This window comes from Pristis pectinata, chromosome 1 (assembly GCF_009764475.1).
Source record: "Pristis pectinata isolate sPriPec2 chromosome 1, sPriPec2.1.pri, whole genome shotgun sequence".
Lineage (NCBI taxonomy): Eukaryota > Metazoa > Chordata > Chondrichthyes > Rhinopristiformes > Pristidae > Pristis > Pristis pectinata.
Genome location: NC_067405.1, coordinates 121,019,129 through 121,036,341, shown reverse-complemented (window position 1 = coordinate 121,036,341; position 17,213 = coordinate 121,019,129). Strand labels below are relative to the sequence as shown.

At 37.7% G+C, this 17,213-nt stretch overlaps 1 protein-coding gene across 7 annotated transcripts in view; it reads right to left on the bottom strand.

Annotated features, from left to right (window-relative positions):
- Positions 1-713: 713 nt before the first annotated feature.
- The window catches only part of wdr25 (WD repeat domain 25), a 43,671-nt gene continuing 27,171 nt past the window's right edge, over positions 714-17,213 (bottom strand). For all 7 annotated transcript variants that reach the window (XM_052013849.1, XM_052013875.1, XM_052013840.1 and 4 more), the window contains 5 exons: positions 11,231-11,378; positions 8,092-8,222; positions 7,503-7,673; positions 6,979-7,119; positions 714-2,340 (listed from right to left, as the gene is read on the bottom strand). In XM_052013849.1, coding sequence (XP_051869809.1) covers positions 2,119-2,340; positions 6,979-7,119; positions 7,503-7,673; positions 8,092-8,222; positions 11,231-11,378 — 813 coding nt within the window. In that variant the 3' untranslated portion in view covers positions 714-2,118. The remainder of the gene's footprint in view (positions 2,341-6,978; positions 7,120-7,502; positions 7,674-8,091; positions 8,223-11,230; positions 11,379-17,213) is intronic.

The following is a 17,213-nucleotide window of genomic DNA, read 5'->3' as shown; positions in this document are numbered from 1 at the left end:
ACATCCAGGACTATGTACTGAGGGAAACGCTGAGATTCAATGCAGCCACTGAAAGGGTTCTATGGAGAAAGGCCACAGTTTAAGGGTTGGAATCTGTGTTAAAACCCCAAAAACTATTTGCTCAAGGTTTGGACAGTAAAACACCAATAATCCAGCACAATTGTGACTTTGCTGGTACCAGACTAGGAGATTTCCCAGACTATTGCACACTATTCTTATTAATACCCAAAGACTTTTTTTTAAAGAAGTTTCAGAGTATTACTGTAAAGTTTCCAGTGAAACCCAGCAAGTTTAAAGGGGGCCCTGGCACAGTGGAAGGGAGTGCAGGAACTGCCACCCTGGTGAGTTGGAAGGAAGTACAGGACCTGGTGCCCCAGTGATTTGGAAGGAAACATAGGACCTGGCCTCCAGGTGATTTGGAAAGGAGTGCAGCAAATATCAGCCAGTGAGCCAGATGTGAACCATCTGGATTTTTGGATAGTGGATTGTTGGAGTTTGATTGTATATAAATGATAACTAATGTCATGTTAATATTAAATAACTGGAATAACATGACTTGTGATGAAAATTTTTGCTTGACTATTCTATTATGTACACATGGAATTTTTCATGAGTAAAGTATTTTTGAAATTAAATATTTATTTTTCATTAGAACACAAGTACTCTACTTTTTTCCCCACAGAAAATAATAGCCAGATCGGAAAGGATTTATTTGAAGCTGTGATTTTCTTTGAACATTTGAAAGAATTTTACACAAGTTTTTATACTTTTCTCCCTAAGCAGAGTTAATCTCAACTGATTTTTGAAAAGCACACAATTTTACAACACAGAAAAATGCAGTTTGAACCTCTGTTGACTCACTGGATTGCTAATCACTTCGTTCCATTCCTGACATTTCCTTGCATCCCTACAGAAATGATTCCAAGAGAGTTCCTATATCATGATAAATCATTGCTTTAAAACACTGGAACTACTAAAGTCAGAAGGCTTTTGTTTCCAAGCAGTATTGTTTTAAAATGTTTGAACTAAGTTGATGATGATTTTGAGTTAATTCCATAATTTAAATGTCCTGTTAACAATCTCTGAACTATCTACACAATACAAAGCAATTTCTGCAATTTACAGGAGGAAATTCGAGTTATTCATGTAAATAGTAATGCATGATACAGCTGGCCTCCATTTGGTCAGAATATGGAGAATTATTGAAGGAAAGTAACTTTAAAAGTTTTTAATAAAGTGAAATGTTACAAATTCATTTGAAGAAAGGAATTAATGTTATGCTGCCATCTTCAATAATTAATTTTAATTGACTTCACAAAATACATCTCATCACAAATGTTGCTACATTGAGCTACTACCCAACCCAGCAACCAGGTAGTTTTCCTTATCAACTGACCATTACAATCTGTCAGCATCAGTCATTATTGAATAACAAAGAAACATAAAACTACCTTCATTGGTATAATACTTGATAGATTTTGATCATCCAGCAAAGTGAAACCCATGGCACACTTTTGATGCGGAAGTGGACTGCACTGGCATGTAACATAATGAGCAGGGCCTAAATACATCAATAAGTGGAACACCATCCCATTTGACATGTTAATGAATATAACAGTAATAACACTGCACAATGTGATTATTAGTGCATATTGCATCATTCTTGGTGAAAAAATCATTTCTGCTTCTACCATTGATTCAAATTACACCAAAAAAAAACTTGCCTAAAATTGTGGTCTATTGAAGCATTGGTTCATTTCACTGCTTCAGTACCTTTTTAAAAACTAAGTGGTTCACTGAATCATGAGCATAATTTAATGGGATCAAACAATGTTCATACATCTGCATATATATATTAGTCATGGACCAAACCAACCACCAAATTAGCATCTTGATACTCAGTCTTCTTTAACCCTCATATTTCTATTTATTATGAGTTATAGAATATGAAGTACATGACTGAATCAATCAACACAATATTCTATGTACTAACAGAAATTAAATTAAGTTGTTCTTTCCGAGAAAACGAGTATTCTCTGATGCTAGGACAGAATAATGAACAATGTTATTCACTCACACCTCAAGTTTACCTCCCACTTACTGCTATTTAACTGACCATCACTGCCACAATTTGATTTCTCCACTCCAGTCAGAAGTTGCAATAATGGATGGGTGCACAGGGTGAAATGAAACATCAGTACAGGCTTGCTTGTGGGCAGGCAAAGTACGAACCAGTTTTGAATTCAGGTAGTTGTAAAAACATACTGTCCCATCTGAACTTCCTGAAGCAAGTAGAGTTCCATCATGTGAAAATTTGCAGCCCACTGCATAACCTTCCACCTGCAAAATATTATGAAAATTTATTCACCACATACTAGAATGGCATTCAATAGCAGATGCTTTCACAATAAAGCTACATATTGAAGCAAATTATGGAATTTTACTCAAGTTTAGCAATATGCAAAACAATCTAAACATTTAAGATGCTAGATCTTTCCGTGACAAACATCAATTTAGATCAGAAAATTAAAACTGGAGGTCAAACTTATTAATAGTTGAAATTGTTCAATCCTCAGAACATTTTCAGATGCTTTATCAATGTCCTTCTCCTCATAAGAAACGAGAATGGATCCTGATCATTAAGTAGTCTTCAGTTCACAGAAAAATAGAAAATAGGAGCAGAAGTATGCCATTCAGGCCTGCTTCACCATACACATGATCATTGCTGATCATCCACTTTCCCTATTCTCACCTTTTCCTGTATCCCTCAATTCCTTTGCCATTAAGAAATCTATCCACTGTTTTCATGAATATATTTAATGACTTGGACTCCACTGCCTTCTGTGGTTGAGATTTCCACAGGTTCATCACCTGTGGAAATTACTCCCAATCTTGGTTGTAAATGGGATATCCCATATTCCAAGGCTATGACCCATTTTTCTGGTCTCTCCAGCCATCAGGAACATTTTTTTACCTAGTACTGTTAGAATTTTATAAGTTTCTTTGAAATCCCTTCTCATTCTTCTGTACTCCACTGAATATTGGTCTAACTTAATTCGTCTTCTTCGCCATCTTCTTCAGTCACTGTCCTCTCCTACCGGATTCCTTCTTCTTCAGCCCTTTGCCTCTTCTACCTATCACCTCTCAGCTTATTACACTTTCTCCCCCTCCCACTACCTCCCCCCCCCTCACCTGAACTTGCCTATCACCTGAACTCGCCTATCCCCTGCCTGCATCTGCTCCTCCTCCTCCCCCCGCCACCCTCCCCCCCACCTTCTTATTCTGACTTCTACCCTCCTCCTTTGATGAAGGGTCTCGGCCTGAAATGTCGACTGTTTATTTCTCTCCATAGATGCTGCCTGACCTGCTGAGTTCCTCCAGCACTTTTTGTGTATTGCTCCAGATTCCAGCATCTGCAGAATTTTTTATATCTAACTTCATATATCACTCCTGCCATATCAGAAATTGGTCTGTTAAATGCAAAAATAAACCCCTGCTGGTCAGGTAGCATCTGTGGAAAGAGATACCAAGTTAATGTTTTGGGTTGAAGACAGCACTTTTTATTAAATCAATCTATTAAACCTCTTTTGCTCTCTCTGTGGCAAGAACACCTCTCCTCACTTAAGGAAACCAAAACTGTACACAAAAATCCAGATAGGATCTCAGAAAGGCCATACACGGATGTAGCAAGATATCCTTGTTCCCGTACTCAAATCTTTTTTTATAAATGAAAGACCAATATACCTTTTGCCTTCCTAACTGCTTGTTGCATCCGAATGCTTACTTTCAGTGACTGGTGTACAGGGACACTCAGGTCTTATTGCATCTTAGAACATAGAACAATTACAATTCAGGCCCTTCGGCCCACAAAGCTGTGCCGAACATGTCTCTACCCTAGAAATTACTAGGCTTACCCAGAGCCCTCTATTTTACTCAGCTCCATATACCTATCTAACAGTCTCTTGAAAGATCCTATCACATCAGCCTCCACCACCGTTTCCGGCAGCCCATTTCACGCACTCACCACTCTGAGTAAAAAACTTACCCCTGACATCTCCTCTATATCTACTCCCCAGCACCTTAAACCTATGTCCTCTTGTGGCCACCAATTCAGCCCTGGGGAAAAGCCTCTATCTACCCGATCAATACCTCTCATCATCTTATACACCTCAATCAGGTCCCCCCTCATCCTCCGTCTCTCCAAGGAGAAAAGGCTGAGTTCCCTCAATAAGGCATGCTTTCATAAGGCATGCTCTGCATTCCAGGCAGCATCCTTGTAAATCTCCTCTGCACCCTCTCTATTGCTTCCACATCTTTCCTGTAGTGAGGCAACCAGAACTGAGCACAATACTCCAGGTGGGGTCTGACCAGGGACCTATATAGCTGCAACAATACCTCACGGCTCCTAAATTCAATTCCCTTCTCTTTCCCCAATTATCACTGTTCAAATAATAATCTTTTTGTTTTTAGTACCAAAGTGGATAAGCTCACATTTATCTGCATCATCCAGTAATGAAATAGTCCATGTCTGCTGCAACAAAAGCTAAACAACACACAGGCCTGAGTCAGTGAGATGCACTTGCAACACTTTAGTGCCAGCCAATGGCCACCTCCAGTCAGAGAGCAAACCAACAGCATGGGAGCAGTGATGGCACATTGGTTAAAACTTGGTGACACAAAGGCCTAGATTAACAATTTGAAGACCAGAGTTCAAATGCCACCATGACAGCTGTGGAATTTATATTCAGATTGATCATCTGGAAAGTAAAAACCAATTGCAGTACAAAACTAACATAATGCTATAAAGCCCATCTGGTTCACTAATGCCCTAATGACACCCGGAGTTATCTAGGGATTATCACCATTGAAGAACTGCTTGTAAGTCTCTAAAATCTCTCTGCAGGACTTTGCCTCCTTTGCTGTTGCTACCAATATGCTACCAATTTACTCTCCCCCTCTAGAATGCTATTTTGGTTTATCTGGCAGTCGCCCATTCAGAGGTGAAGGTTAGCCAATATGAACTAGTACCACGTACATCATGTATCAGTAAGCAAGCAGATAACATTATGTCAAATGATCATATTGGTAAGAAACTTACATGACTGAAATTTAAATACTTTTACCTCTGCACACAATCCCTCTCCAGCTGCAGAGCAACCACCTCTTCAAATGTTTTATCCATGAAATACTTAGCCTCATGAGGAACAGCAGTGAAGTCAGCTGTTGCTCAAAACCTAAAACTGAAGGTCCTCCATTTTAAGATACTTCCTTCATTTATGATTGTCCAAGACAGAAGCAGCACCCTGGACTTCTACATGGCACAGGTTGTTCTACCATGTTTCTTTCTACTTAGATTAGCTTACTAAGCAGAAGCCAGAATAATTTACCTCATTTAATTCTCTAAACATAAAGCTACACCATTGCTTCTTTCTCACTGAGGTCTCCCACTGATACCACACTCAACATGGCAGACACTGCAACTGTGCTATAAAAATACAATAAATTACTTGAAGAGCAATCAGTTGGATACACTGTTCTGTAAGCCAACTCAATGGTGTGTATCTGTTAAATGATCTGCTAGATCTTAGCTAGTTGCATCTCCAGTTGGTATTGGTATTGGTTTATTATTGTCACTTGTACCGATAATAATACAAACCGATCGTACAGGTCAATTCATTACACAGTGCAGTTACATTAAGTTAGTACAAAGTGCATTGATGTAGTACAGGTAAAAACAGTAACAGTACAGAGTAAAGTGTCACAGCTACAAAGAAAGTGCAGTGCAATAAGGTGCAAGGTCACAACAAGGTAGATCGTGAGGTCATAGTCCATCTCATTGTATAAGGGAACTGTTCAATAGTCTTATCACAGTGGGGTAGAAGCTGTCCTTAAGTCTGGTGGTACGTGCCCTCAGGCACCTGTATCTTCTACCCGATGGAAGAGCAGAGAAGAGAGAATATCCCGGGTGGGTGGGGTCTTTGATTATGCTGGCTGCTACACCAAGACAACGAGAGGTAAAGACAGAGTCCGAGGAGAGGAGGCTGGTGTCCATGATGCGCTGGGCTGTGTCCACAACTCTCTGCAGCTTCTTACGGTCCTGGACAGAGCAGTTGCCGTACCAAGCCGTGATACATCCAGATAGGATGCTTTCTATGGTGCATCTGTAAAAGTTGGTGAGAGTCAAAGGGGACAAACCAAATTTCTTTAGCCTCCTGAGGAAGTAGAGGCGCTGGTGAGCTTTCTTGGCCGTGGCATCTACGCGATTTGACCAGGACAGGCTGTTGGTGATGTTCACACCCAGGAACTTGAAGCTCTCAACCCTCTCAACCTCAGCACCATTGATGTAGACAGGTGCATGTACACTGCCCCCTTTCCTGAAGTCAATGACAAGCTCTTTTGTTGACATTGAGGGCAAGGTTGTTGTCATGACACCATTCCACTAAGCTCTCTATCTCCTTCCTGTACTCTGACTCATCGCTGTTTGAGATACGGCCTACAACGGTGGTATCATCTGCAAACTTGTAGATGGAGTTAGAGCAGAATCTGGCCACACAGTCATGAGTGTATAGGGAGTAGAGCAGAAGGCTGAGGACGCAGCCTTGCGGGGCACCAGTGTTGAGAATAGTCGTGCCGGAGGTATTGCTGCCTATCCTCACTGATTGCAGTCAAGGATCCAGTTACAGAGGGAGGTGTTGAGTCCTAGGTCTCGGAGTTTGATGACAAGCTTGCTTGGAATTATTGTATTGAAGGCAGAGCTGTAGTCAATAAACAATAGTCTAATGTATGTGCCTTTACTGTTCAGATGCTCCAGAGCTGAGCGTAGGGCCAGGGAGATGGCACCCCTGTAGACCTGTTTCGCCAATAGGCGAATTGCAATGGGTTGGATTTTATAGAAAAATCAAAGAGACTTTCTTGATGAGGACAAACATTTATGTTCAATACTTACGCTTCAGTAGCAAAATAATCTATTAAAAATACCTTATGACCTTCATATCGTTTCCTTTTGTTCATCCTGTAAGGTCTCTGAGTAGAAAATAGCACCATGTAGTTGCCATTAGTTTGAGCAACAAAGACAGGTTCTTTGGGATGGAGAGCCATGCATGGGATGGTGTATCTTTCCTATGGGGAAGAAAGGAGTTGTAAGATCTCATTTAAATCCTGTGAAAATTCACAACAGAGATACCTCAAAATATTTTAGCAATGAAACAGATAAAGATCTCAATGACTATTTCCTTCAGGGACTTTGTGATTTAACCGCTTCCAGCAATAATGTGTGTTTTCCTACGCAGTACCAGAAGAAAAATTACAGAAAGAGTGAATTTTTAGAAAGACTGATTCAAATGGAAAAAATGTTGCTGTAATATAAAAAAGTTACTAGGCAATTAAAAAAGGGAACCATACATTTTCTGAACTCCAAGTATACATACAGTGTGATTGAACTGAAAACACTTGACACAACTATTCTCAGTTTATAAATGAAAATGTACGTTTGTCATACTCACATGGAATATTTGATTGGATATTTTTGCAGAAGTCTGGAAATCCCAGGCAATGATTGTGCGGTCTGCTGAGTCTCTGCTGACAGCATCTGTACTGGTAAGAAATTCAGTTCCTCCTGGCAGGAAAAGAATGTCGAGTGTTTGCTGTATTCCAGCACTGTATTCATTCACCACCTGGAATGAAATAGAAATATAATTTACAGTGACAAAAATGTTTTTTCCCTTTATTCCAGACACAAGACGACTTTTGATAAAATATTCTTGCTTTGCAAGGAATAATCACAACTTACTCAATTTTTGAAATGTATGCTTTTATAATGTTGATCATCTCACTCTCAACTGAATCCAAAGCCAGTTTCCAAATGTAAACACTGTATGCTAAACCAATAAAGCAATTAATATTCCAAACTGAATTATAGGCTGAAAAATGTTAGCTTTCTTTATTTTGGCTGATAAATTTGCTGTTACTCACTTCAAAGTCCTAATGCCTTTTATGTTTATATTGCTGTTCTGATGAAAAATTAAATTCATTGTAGCTAATTCAACTTATTTCAGGTCAATAACATATATCGGTAATAAGATATTACCAAACCTTGCAACTTCTTGTATCCCATGCTTTCACTGTTGAACTGAACCCTCCGCTCAAGAAGACATTTTGATTCGTAGGACTGAATGCCAAGCAAGTGATTTGAAATTCATTACAAAAACTGATGACTTGTTTACCTGTGTTAACAACAGTGAGATTTTAAGTGGAAATAAGAAACTTAAACTGTCTGACAATGTTCCAGTTTTATCATTTTGAAACCACAAACAATACATTGTATATTTAGGTTAATGAAAAGATTTACATTATTCACATCTTTCCTGATAATTTATACCACGTTGCCTGGTACTGAATAAAACCAGGTAGAAGAAGCTGTGATTCTGTTTTGCATTGACTTAATTAATCTTATTGTGTGGAATTGAATCGGGTTTACATAAAAGGAACAAAAATGCCAAGGCTGCCACTCATCATCATTTGATGATCTATGCTGCCAAAATGCAGAGGTGGAGGTTTAGCGATGACACTCTTTGAATGAGTAACATTCTAACACTCTTTGTTGAAGCTCACGATATACAAGAGGACTGCCCAAATCTATTGAACTGTACATCAAATGAATCACCAGGAAGTATTCTGGAACAATGGGTTAGTCAGAAAATGCTGGGAACACTCAGCAGGTCAGGCAGTATATGTAGAAAGAGAAAGAGACTTAACTTTTCAGGTCAAAGATCCCTCATCAGAACTGGGAAAGTGAGAATACAAGTTAGTTTTAAGCTGCAAAGTGGATGGGGGAAGGGTAGATAGGACAAAGGAAATATCTCTGATACGCTGAAGCTCATCGCTAAACCTCCACCTCTGCATGCTGAAGCTAGGTTTGCTTAAATGTTCCCAATGTTTACAGAGCTGTCTGGTCAACAGATTAATGAGGGACAGAGAGAAAACAAAGGGAAGTATTAAAGCTGTGAAATTCAAGTCAGTTCCATTGCTAAAACCTGAAATCAAAAAGTTTATTAATGCACTCTGTCATGGTTTAAAGCTATTTTTCCTTCCTAATGGAATTGTAATCCTTGTGGTAATGCTATCCACTCAAAATATTCAGTTCCTGCTACCTGTACTGGATAATGTACAGAGCAACAACTAAGCCTAGGCACGGAACATGGGAAATACCTCTGTTTCCGTTGTCCCTACTCTCTTTCATCCAAGATTTTGAGGTGATCGACTGGAGAAATTATGATTTTCCACATGACTTGGATTGAAGGCATTGGAGGAAGAGTAAGCTATCTAGAGTGGATGGAAAGTCAATATGCTTCATTGATAGCTGACTTTTAAAACCAATTTGTTTTGACTGAACATGTATTCAAACTAAACCTCTAACAAGATATTAATTACATATTAAATTTTAAGTTAAATCCAGTAGAAATATTGCTTCCCATTTTACTGTAAATCTGGTGATATATACACCAAGGAGTATGAATTAATGTTGAGCTGCCAGGTGGGCTTCAGAGAACATCTATTTATTCAAGGTGAAATATGCAATGCCACAGAACCAGGAGCTCAAGAAAAGGAAATTACATCAATGACAAGGTTGGGAAGTAGAAACTCCTCAGTGTCCCAGCTCCAACAATTTTCAGTTGCTTCATCAATGACCTTCTTTCATTACAAGCTCAGAAAAGTTAACGTTGATACACAAGAGTGCCAGATGATACCACTTTCACTTTCAATGGCTTTACTATTGCTGAGTCCTCCACCATCAATATCTTGAGGGTCATCATTACTGGACCAGCCACAAGAGTAGATTTGAGCTGGATATCCAAAGCCTTTTCACCATCTACAAAGAGAGTGTGATGGAATACTCTCCACTTGCCTGGAGCTCCAACTGCACTCAAGCTGGTTGATACCAGCCAGGACAAAGCAGCCCACTTGATTGATATCTACAATCAGTTCAAGGCAGCAGCTCACCACCACCTTCTCAAGGGCAACTAGGGATGGGCAATTAAATGCTGGCTCAGCCTGTGAAGCTCACATCCCTTGAATGAATATATTAAAAGAATTCTATTCAAGTGAACCTTACCTCCATGCTTGACAATGATCACTGTATCATAATCAGGTCACATAAGTATTTAATCATGTCTCTTCTACAATTAGGTTCTTCTTGTAATTTTCATTCCAAGTACAACTATCTAATGCATACTGCCAGATGTTGTTATACTTACTTACTTTGAAACTGATTATTTTTGCCAAACAATAACCAATAAAGTAACCTTACTTTGGCAAGACTTAGTCTAACTACTGACCTCTGCCCAAACTATTATAAAATGAATATTATACAAAGGAATTTTACAATTCGACTGTACAACATGTACTTCTTAATTAGTATACATACTTATTAACAAAAACATCATGTTCCTATCATAAATAATGCTGAAAGTTCCAGAAAAGGTAAAAACTGCAGAGGCTGTAAATCTAAAATAAAAAACAGAAAATCCAGGAAACACTCAGCAGATCAGATAGCATCCATGGAGAGAGAAATAGAGATGAAGTTTCATAGTTAATGGGATTCCCACAGTGCCCCCCGCCTTTCCCTAATCTACAACTTGAAACATTTGATTTCTTGATTTTTTTTGTAGTTCTTTGGTAGAAGGGCATTGATCCAAGTCATTAAATTATTTTAAGGGCATTGATGCAAGTTATTAAATTATTCTCTCTCCACAAATGCTGCCTGCCCCCAGCATTTTCTATTTAGTTCCTGATTCTTCCATTTTAATTAAAAGACAACAACGTTGGTTGCTTGGAGAACACATGAATAAGAACACTATGCCTCTAGGCTAACTGATGCTGGAAAGGTGGTCCATTTTACATTCCACAGGCCTAAGGGAAATTGAAGAATAGTGATCCTGAAATAGAATTACCCTTTCATGCTTATGTTGAAAAAGTACCCAATAATGATAAAACGTGCCAGACATGTAACATTTGAACTATGATTACAGTTTTAAAATTTCATTGCTCAAAGCATGAATCTCAAAAGTCAGGGATGGAAACAGTTTCAAGCTTGAGGGAAAAAAAAAGTCTGGTTGGAAAATGTGCATCTGTGACTTCCTTTCATTTCCTTCATTAATTTGCTTAATTGCAACTACATTTAAAATTAACACAAAAATATTTGAAAATTAGAAAAAACATAACAATGCTATACCTGTTTCAATATCTGTGAGATGGAGCATAGAATCGAATCCACCACTGAGAATCTGTCTTCCACACAAAGACCACTGAGCATCACGAACTGCCCCTGAATGGCATAAGTAATTCTTTAAACACCTGCCTGTTTCAATGGCATCCCATATCTATATAAATGAGAAAGATAATTAGAAATAGGATTTAAAATTAACACCTCATTTCTATCAGCTTCAAACTCACTTAAAATTAATCTTCATGGAGAATCTTTAATAGTATTGTAGGATAAATTCAATCTTGATGTATATTTGATTAAGTAACAGCAATTATAGCTCCAGATTGTCTGAAACACAAAACTATTTTAGTAAGAACTTAAAGAGATATTCAAATAATTTATATGTGAAGGACTGAAATCTTTAGAGCAGTTAAGAATTTAGGAACTTTATTATGAGAAAGCAATAATTTAACCTCTCAAGGGCAAATTATGGCATTCTGGAGCTGACAATTTTGATGATGTTCCATAGGCACTAGCTGGATCAGAACTGCACTGCAAGACTCATACTAAACAACATCAAAAACTTGTAAAAGATTAATATAGTCCCAAGTAGTTGTTGACAACATCTTCAATTTGTGCTAACCTGCAACAAACAACAATGTCCCAAAATGCTACAGGTAAGTATCATGAACCAAATTTTACACTGCTCTGCCCATGACCGCAAGAAACTGCAGAGAGTTGTGGACACAGCTCAGTATATCATGACCACCAGCCTCCCCTCCATGGACTACATCTATACTTCTCACTGCCTTGGTAAAGCAGCCAGCATAATCAAAGAACCTACCCACCCCAGACATTCTCTCTTCTCCCATCAGGCAGAAGATTAAAAAAAAAAGCCTGAATGCATATAGCACCAGGCTCATGGACCGCTTCTATCCCACTGTTATAAGATTATTGAACTGTTCCCTAGTACGATAAGATGGACTCTTGACCTCACAATCTACCCCTTTTTGACCTTGCACCTTATTGTCTACCTGTACTGCACTTTCTCTGTAGTTGTGACACTTTATTCTGCATTCTATATTGTTTTACCTTGTACTACCTCAGCACACCATTTAATGAATTGATCTGTATGAACGGTATGCAAGACAAGTTTTTCAGTGTACCTTGGTATAAGTGACAATAATAAACTAATTCCAATTATTAGGAGAAATAACCAAAAGCATTGATAAGGATTTTCAAAAAAACTGCTTTAGAGAGAGGAAAGAGATAGAAAGATGAAAAGGTAGGAGAGAGGATTTCAAAGTTTATTGTCTTGGCAGCTGAAGGCAATGATTAAATTCAGGGATGCTCAGGTGGACAGAATTAGACAAGAAGATATGACTGAAAAATAAATACATAAATATACAGGGCTACAACCAAAGCTGCCGCTGCAAGGAAACTAAATAAATTTAATTAATTTCTTTCAAACTGCAATTAATTTCAGAATTTTGAAGCACCAGAACTCACTGGAAAGTAGAGCCTCAAAAAAATGAATCGTCTGCCAGCAATAAAGGAGCATGATCACATATAAAGGTTCAAAATTCAACGATACAGTCAGATTCAGTTTATGCTATATATGGAATGAATCATAACTAAAGCAGAGAATGAAGGAAATATCAATTTGCAGAATAGTATGGGGTTGGAAGGGCCACAGCTCTTCAAATAGATCTTTATCTACTGAATATTGAAAGGCCTGGATAGAGTTGGTATGGAGAGGATGTTTCCAGTAGTGGGAGAGTCTAGGACCAGAGGGCACAGCCTCAGAAATAGAAGGACATCCCTTTAGAACAGAGATGAGGAGGAATTTCTTTAGCCAGAGGATGGTGAATTTGTGGAATTCATTGCCACAGATGGCTGTGGAGGCCAAGTCATTGGGTATATTTAAAGCAGAGGTTGATAGGTTCTTGATTAGTAAGGGTGTCAAAGGTTATAGGGAGAAGGCAGGAGAATACTGTTGAGGGGGAAAAATAAATCAGCCATGATCGAATGACGGAGCAGACTCGATGGGCTGAATGGCCTAATTCTGCTCCTATGTCTTCTGGTCTTCATCACTCTACTAGTCAGAGGGATCTGCGGCAGTCTGTCATATATCATTCTCCTTTAGCTCCAAAGCTATTGCTCAATAAACATATTGATGAAGATCATTTTGACTTCAGTGAAGATCCAAGTTTCAATGATATAACAATAATGCAGATGTTTTAAAACATTTTGCTCTTGAATAAATTATAAAACAGCAATCAAAACTTTAGATTCACCTTTAAACATCATATATCATTCTTCTCTGAAATGTAGATTTGCCTTTTAATTAATGATCACGTAAATTAATAGTTTAAGTCAATCAGTCAAATGACTGCAGAGTCACCTGATCTCTGTTGGATATTACCATTCTTGGCTTGTATTCTAGTAACAAATTTATATACCCATCTTTTTTCTTGGAGAAAGTACGTGAAAATTAGATACCTATGTGATCAAACCATTTTATAATATTTCCATCAGACTAAGGTTAAGAGCAAAATGCTTAAGAGTGGCAATTCCTACCAGCAAATGCAGACTAAATAGAAAATGCTTCATGGTATTGTGAAAACTGATGAACATTCTAAAATAAACTGGAAGGTGTAAAGTACGAATAGCGAACAGGCACCAGAACTCACTTACAGAAAGAATTACATTTTCATTACAGCAATTCCCACAAGGCCATCTGGACCAGTTCAGTTAATTTAGATTTTCCCTAATGATCATGTGACTGTGCAAACATGTACCATTAATTAAATATTAGCAATCCAAATACATTGCAAATCCATACAAAATTTAACATACAAAGTGAAGATATTTAAAACAAAATATCATGAGCTGGGCTACTATATTCTGTGCCTTTTGTACTTGGTGATTGAATTCACTTTATGTGAAGGATACTTGATGGTAGCAAAAACCACTGATAATATTATATGTTCAATTTACATGAGAGCAGTTTTTGATCAGCACAAACAGAGAACTGAATTGGTTCTGAACATCATTCAGTTCAAAAAGGTCTCTACTAATTGAAAATACCTGTACTTACCATATTGTTTGGCTCATTTATTTTATTGATTAAAAAAAAATCAAAGGACTCTACAGTAACCGATCGTGCTTATCTGTCATTTACTGGTAAGGTGCAGATAGAGAAAAGCAAGAATTCTGAAGCTGCAGGACCGTACACTAATTTTTGTATAATATAATAAAGAAACAGCTTTAATAGGTTCATAGCATTGCAATGCTGTCAAACTGAGAACCTTATGTGGTTAAGGATTTTATCTGAATCTTAAATGCTTTCTTAGCCATCTGTTGTTGCATATAATTGTCCACTCAGCTACTTTTCAAAATACAGTGCAATGAACAAATGTGACAAGTCAACAATTCATAGTGTAAAGCATCATGACTGAATTGCCAACTGCTTATACATTCAGCAGTGACATTTTTCACCAATTACAGTAGTTCATTATTTTACTTCCTTGTGTGCTCCAAAAGGTAACAATGATTGTTTTTATACAATTTTAATAAAACTAGCCCTTTACAGCAGATATTTGTCGCATTGGGGCTAAAGGCCAACAAAACTTTAAAGGGAATAGCTGCAGAGATGGTGGATGTCATGGAGTCATACAGTAGAGAAACAGGCCCTTTACTGCACCATGTCCATGCCATGATATACTTATATATACACATTAATCCCGTTTATCAGCACTTGGTCTGTATCCTTCCATGCCCTTGTATTTTTTTCAGGCCAAACAGGCAATAGATGTCAGCCTGATTACTGATGTCCACATTTTTAAGGTTGGTTTAATTTCCTCAATAAAAACTGAAGAATGCTATTTACTCTACAGGCAGCATTTCCAATTTAACAAAAAAAAGGTCACTTTTGCAACGCTGAGGCAAATGCATAATCACCTGTGAGACAAGGTACCCCCCAAAAAAATGTATAAAAAGGAAGCATGGACAGCATTATAAACATTGATGAAACCCATTTTCTTACAAAACTGTTAAAAATCTGCTTTATCTGACAATCTTATTAACGCACAAAGCAAAAGCAGGAATGATATTTAAGGGCTTGTATAAAAAATTAGGGATTTCGGCCTTCAATGTTGCCAACACATCTAACATTTATCACACAAAATATAAAATGATCATATTTGCTGAAAGACTGAGCATTTTATAGACTGCATTTTCAATTTGCATTTATGCTAAAAACATGTCTTTTGCTGTATTTATACTGCTGTACTAAACAAAACCATAAATGCTTGTTACAGAACAATGTACTTAAATCAAAAACACAGCACACAAGGATGACCCAAAATAAATATGGAGGCATTCTCCTCACTACCAGTCAAAAAAGTTGTTCCTAAGAGATCAAGACAAAACTTCATAATCAAATACTACATTCTTCTTTTTGCAAGATGCTGCTTGACTTGTAATGTATTAGCAAGTTAACATATTGTATGTGATTGAAGGCACCTCTTTGCAAATGGTTTCATCCATATGTTATATATGAATTTATGAGTGTAATATTGATGCTTTATTTCAGTTGATAAGGTAAAACTCCTCTTGTAGATTACAAAAGCCATCATTTTGCACATTTATATTGTGTCTAGATACTAAATATTAACGAAGTTACACAGAATTAAAACAGGAAAAATAATCAGACATAAAAACTATTGCTCATAAATTACTGTGCTATTTTATATAAGACAGCATAAGTATGATTAAATTTTTAACTGTACTCGTTACCATTTTACATCTGAATACAACTCTGAAACCTCTAGGAACATTTTTCTACATTAGAGGTGTGATATAATCGTGAGTATTTGTTGCTACCATCTTCATTAAGTGACACTGGAATAAATAGCTTGAAAGACCGAACGTAAAAGGTCACGTAAGGTTTTTTCTTTAAACATCTCTTACGCTAGTTAGTTTAACAGAAGAAGATTGCAGTTTTCTTAAAACGCTGGTTGATGAAGACCAATTATGACTTTTTTTAAAAATCAGAAGAAATGAATCTTTCTGATATATTGAGCACTACTGCTGATAATTAAATTCCTAGACTGTTAATCTGAGCACCTCAATTAATAGTCCAGGCTCCTAGATACTATTTCATAAACTTAACCCACAGACTAATCAGCAATGTGCTACAACTGTATTCACACAAAACAAAATACCCGTGTCAGGCATCAGTCCCAGGATATTTCCTGTCCCATAGGCAGGACAGATTCATTAGCAGTGATGGCGTAGTAATATACAGTCAGAAAGGAGGAGCCTTGAGAGCCCCCAGCATTGACCCTGGACCCCATCAAGTTTTTGAGCATCATGACAAACAAGGGCATGGCAAGCTTGTGCTGATTACTACTAACCATTCTCCTTTGGCTAATGAATCAGTACCCTTGCATGTTGAATGCCAGCTGGAAGAAGCACTGAGGCTGACAAGGACACAAAATATTCTCTAGATAGGGGAACATACATAATCAAGAATGGTTTGGTAAATACCATCAATGATTGAAATGGTCAAGTGCTGAAGAATGTAGCTAAAGAGGATGTATAGCAGGTGATTAGAGAACCAACAAGATGAATGAACCTATTTGACCATGCCTCATCAACCCTTTAGATGCAACAATACTGTATATGACAGAATAAGTAGAAGCAGTGACCACACATTCACTGAAGAAACAGTCCTTACTTCACAGTGAGGACAGCCTCCACCATATTTTGCTCAAAGCAGGATAAGTTAAGAATACCTAGCTGCCCAAGTCTGGACACTGTAAGACCCTGTGGTTTGTTATCAGTAGAACCACATTACAAACTGTAATGCCATGGTCTTGAATACAAATCACTCTGTCATAATTATCAACCCAAGGGACAAACCTTGATTCAGTGGGAATAGGAAGGCATGCCAAGAGCAGCACCAGTCACACATAACAATGAGGTACCAACCTGACAAAGCCTC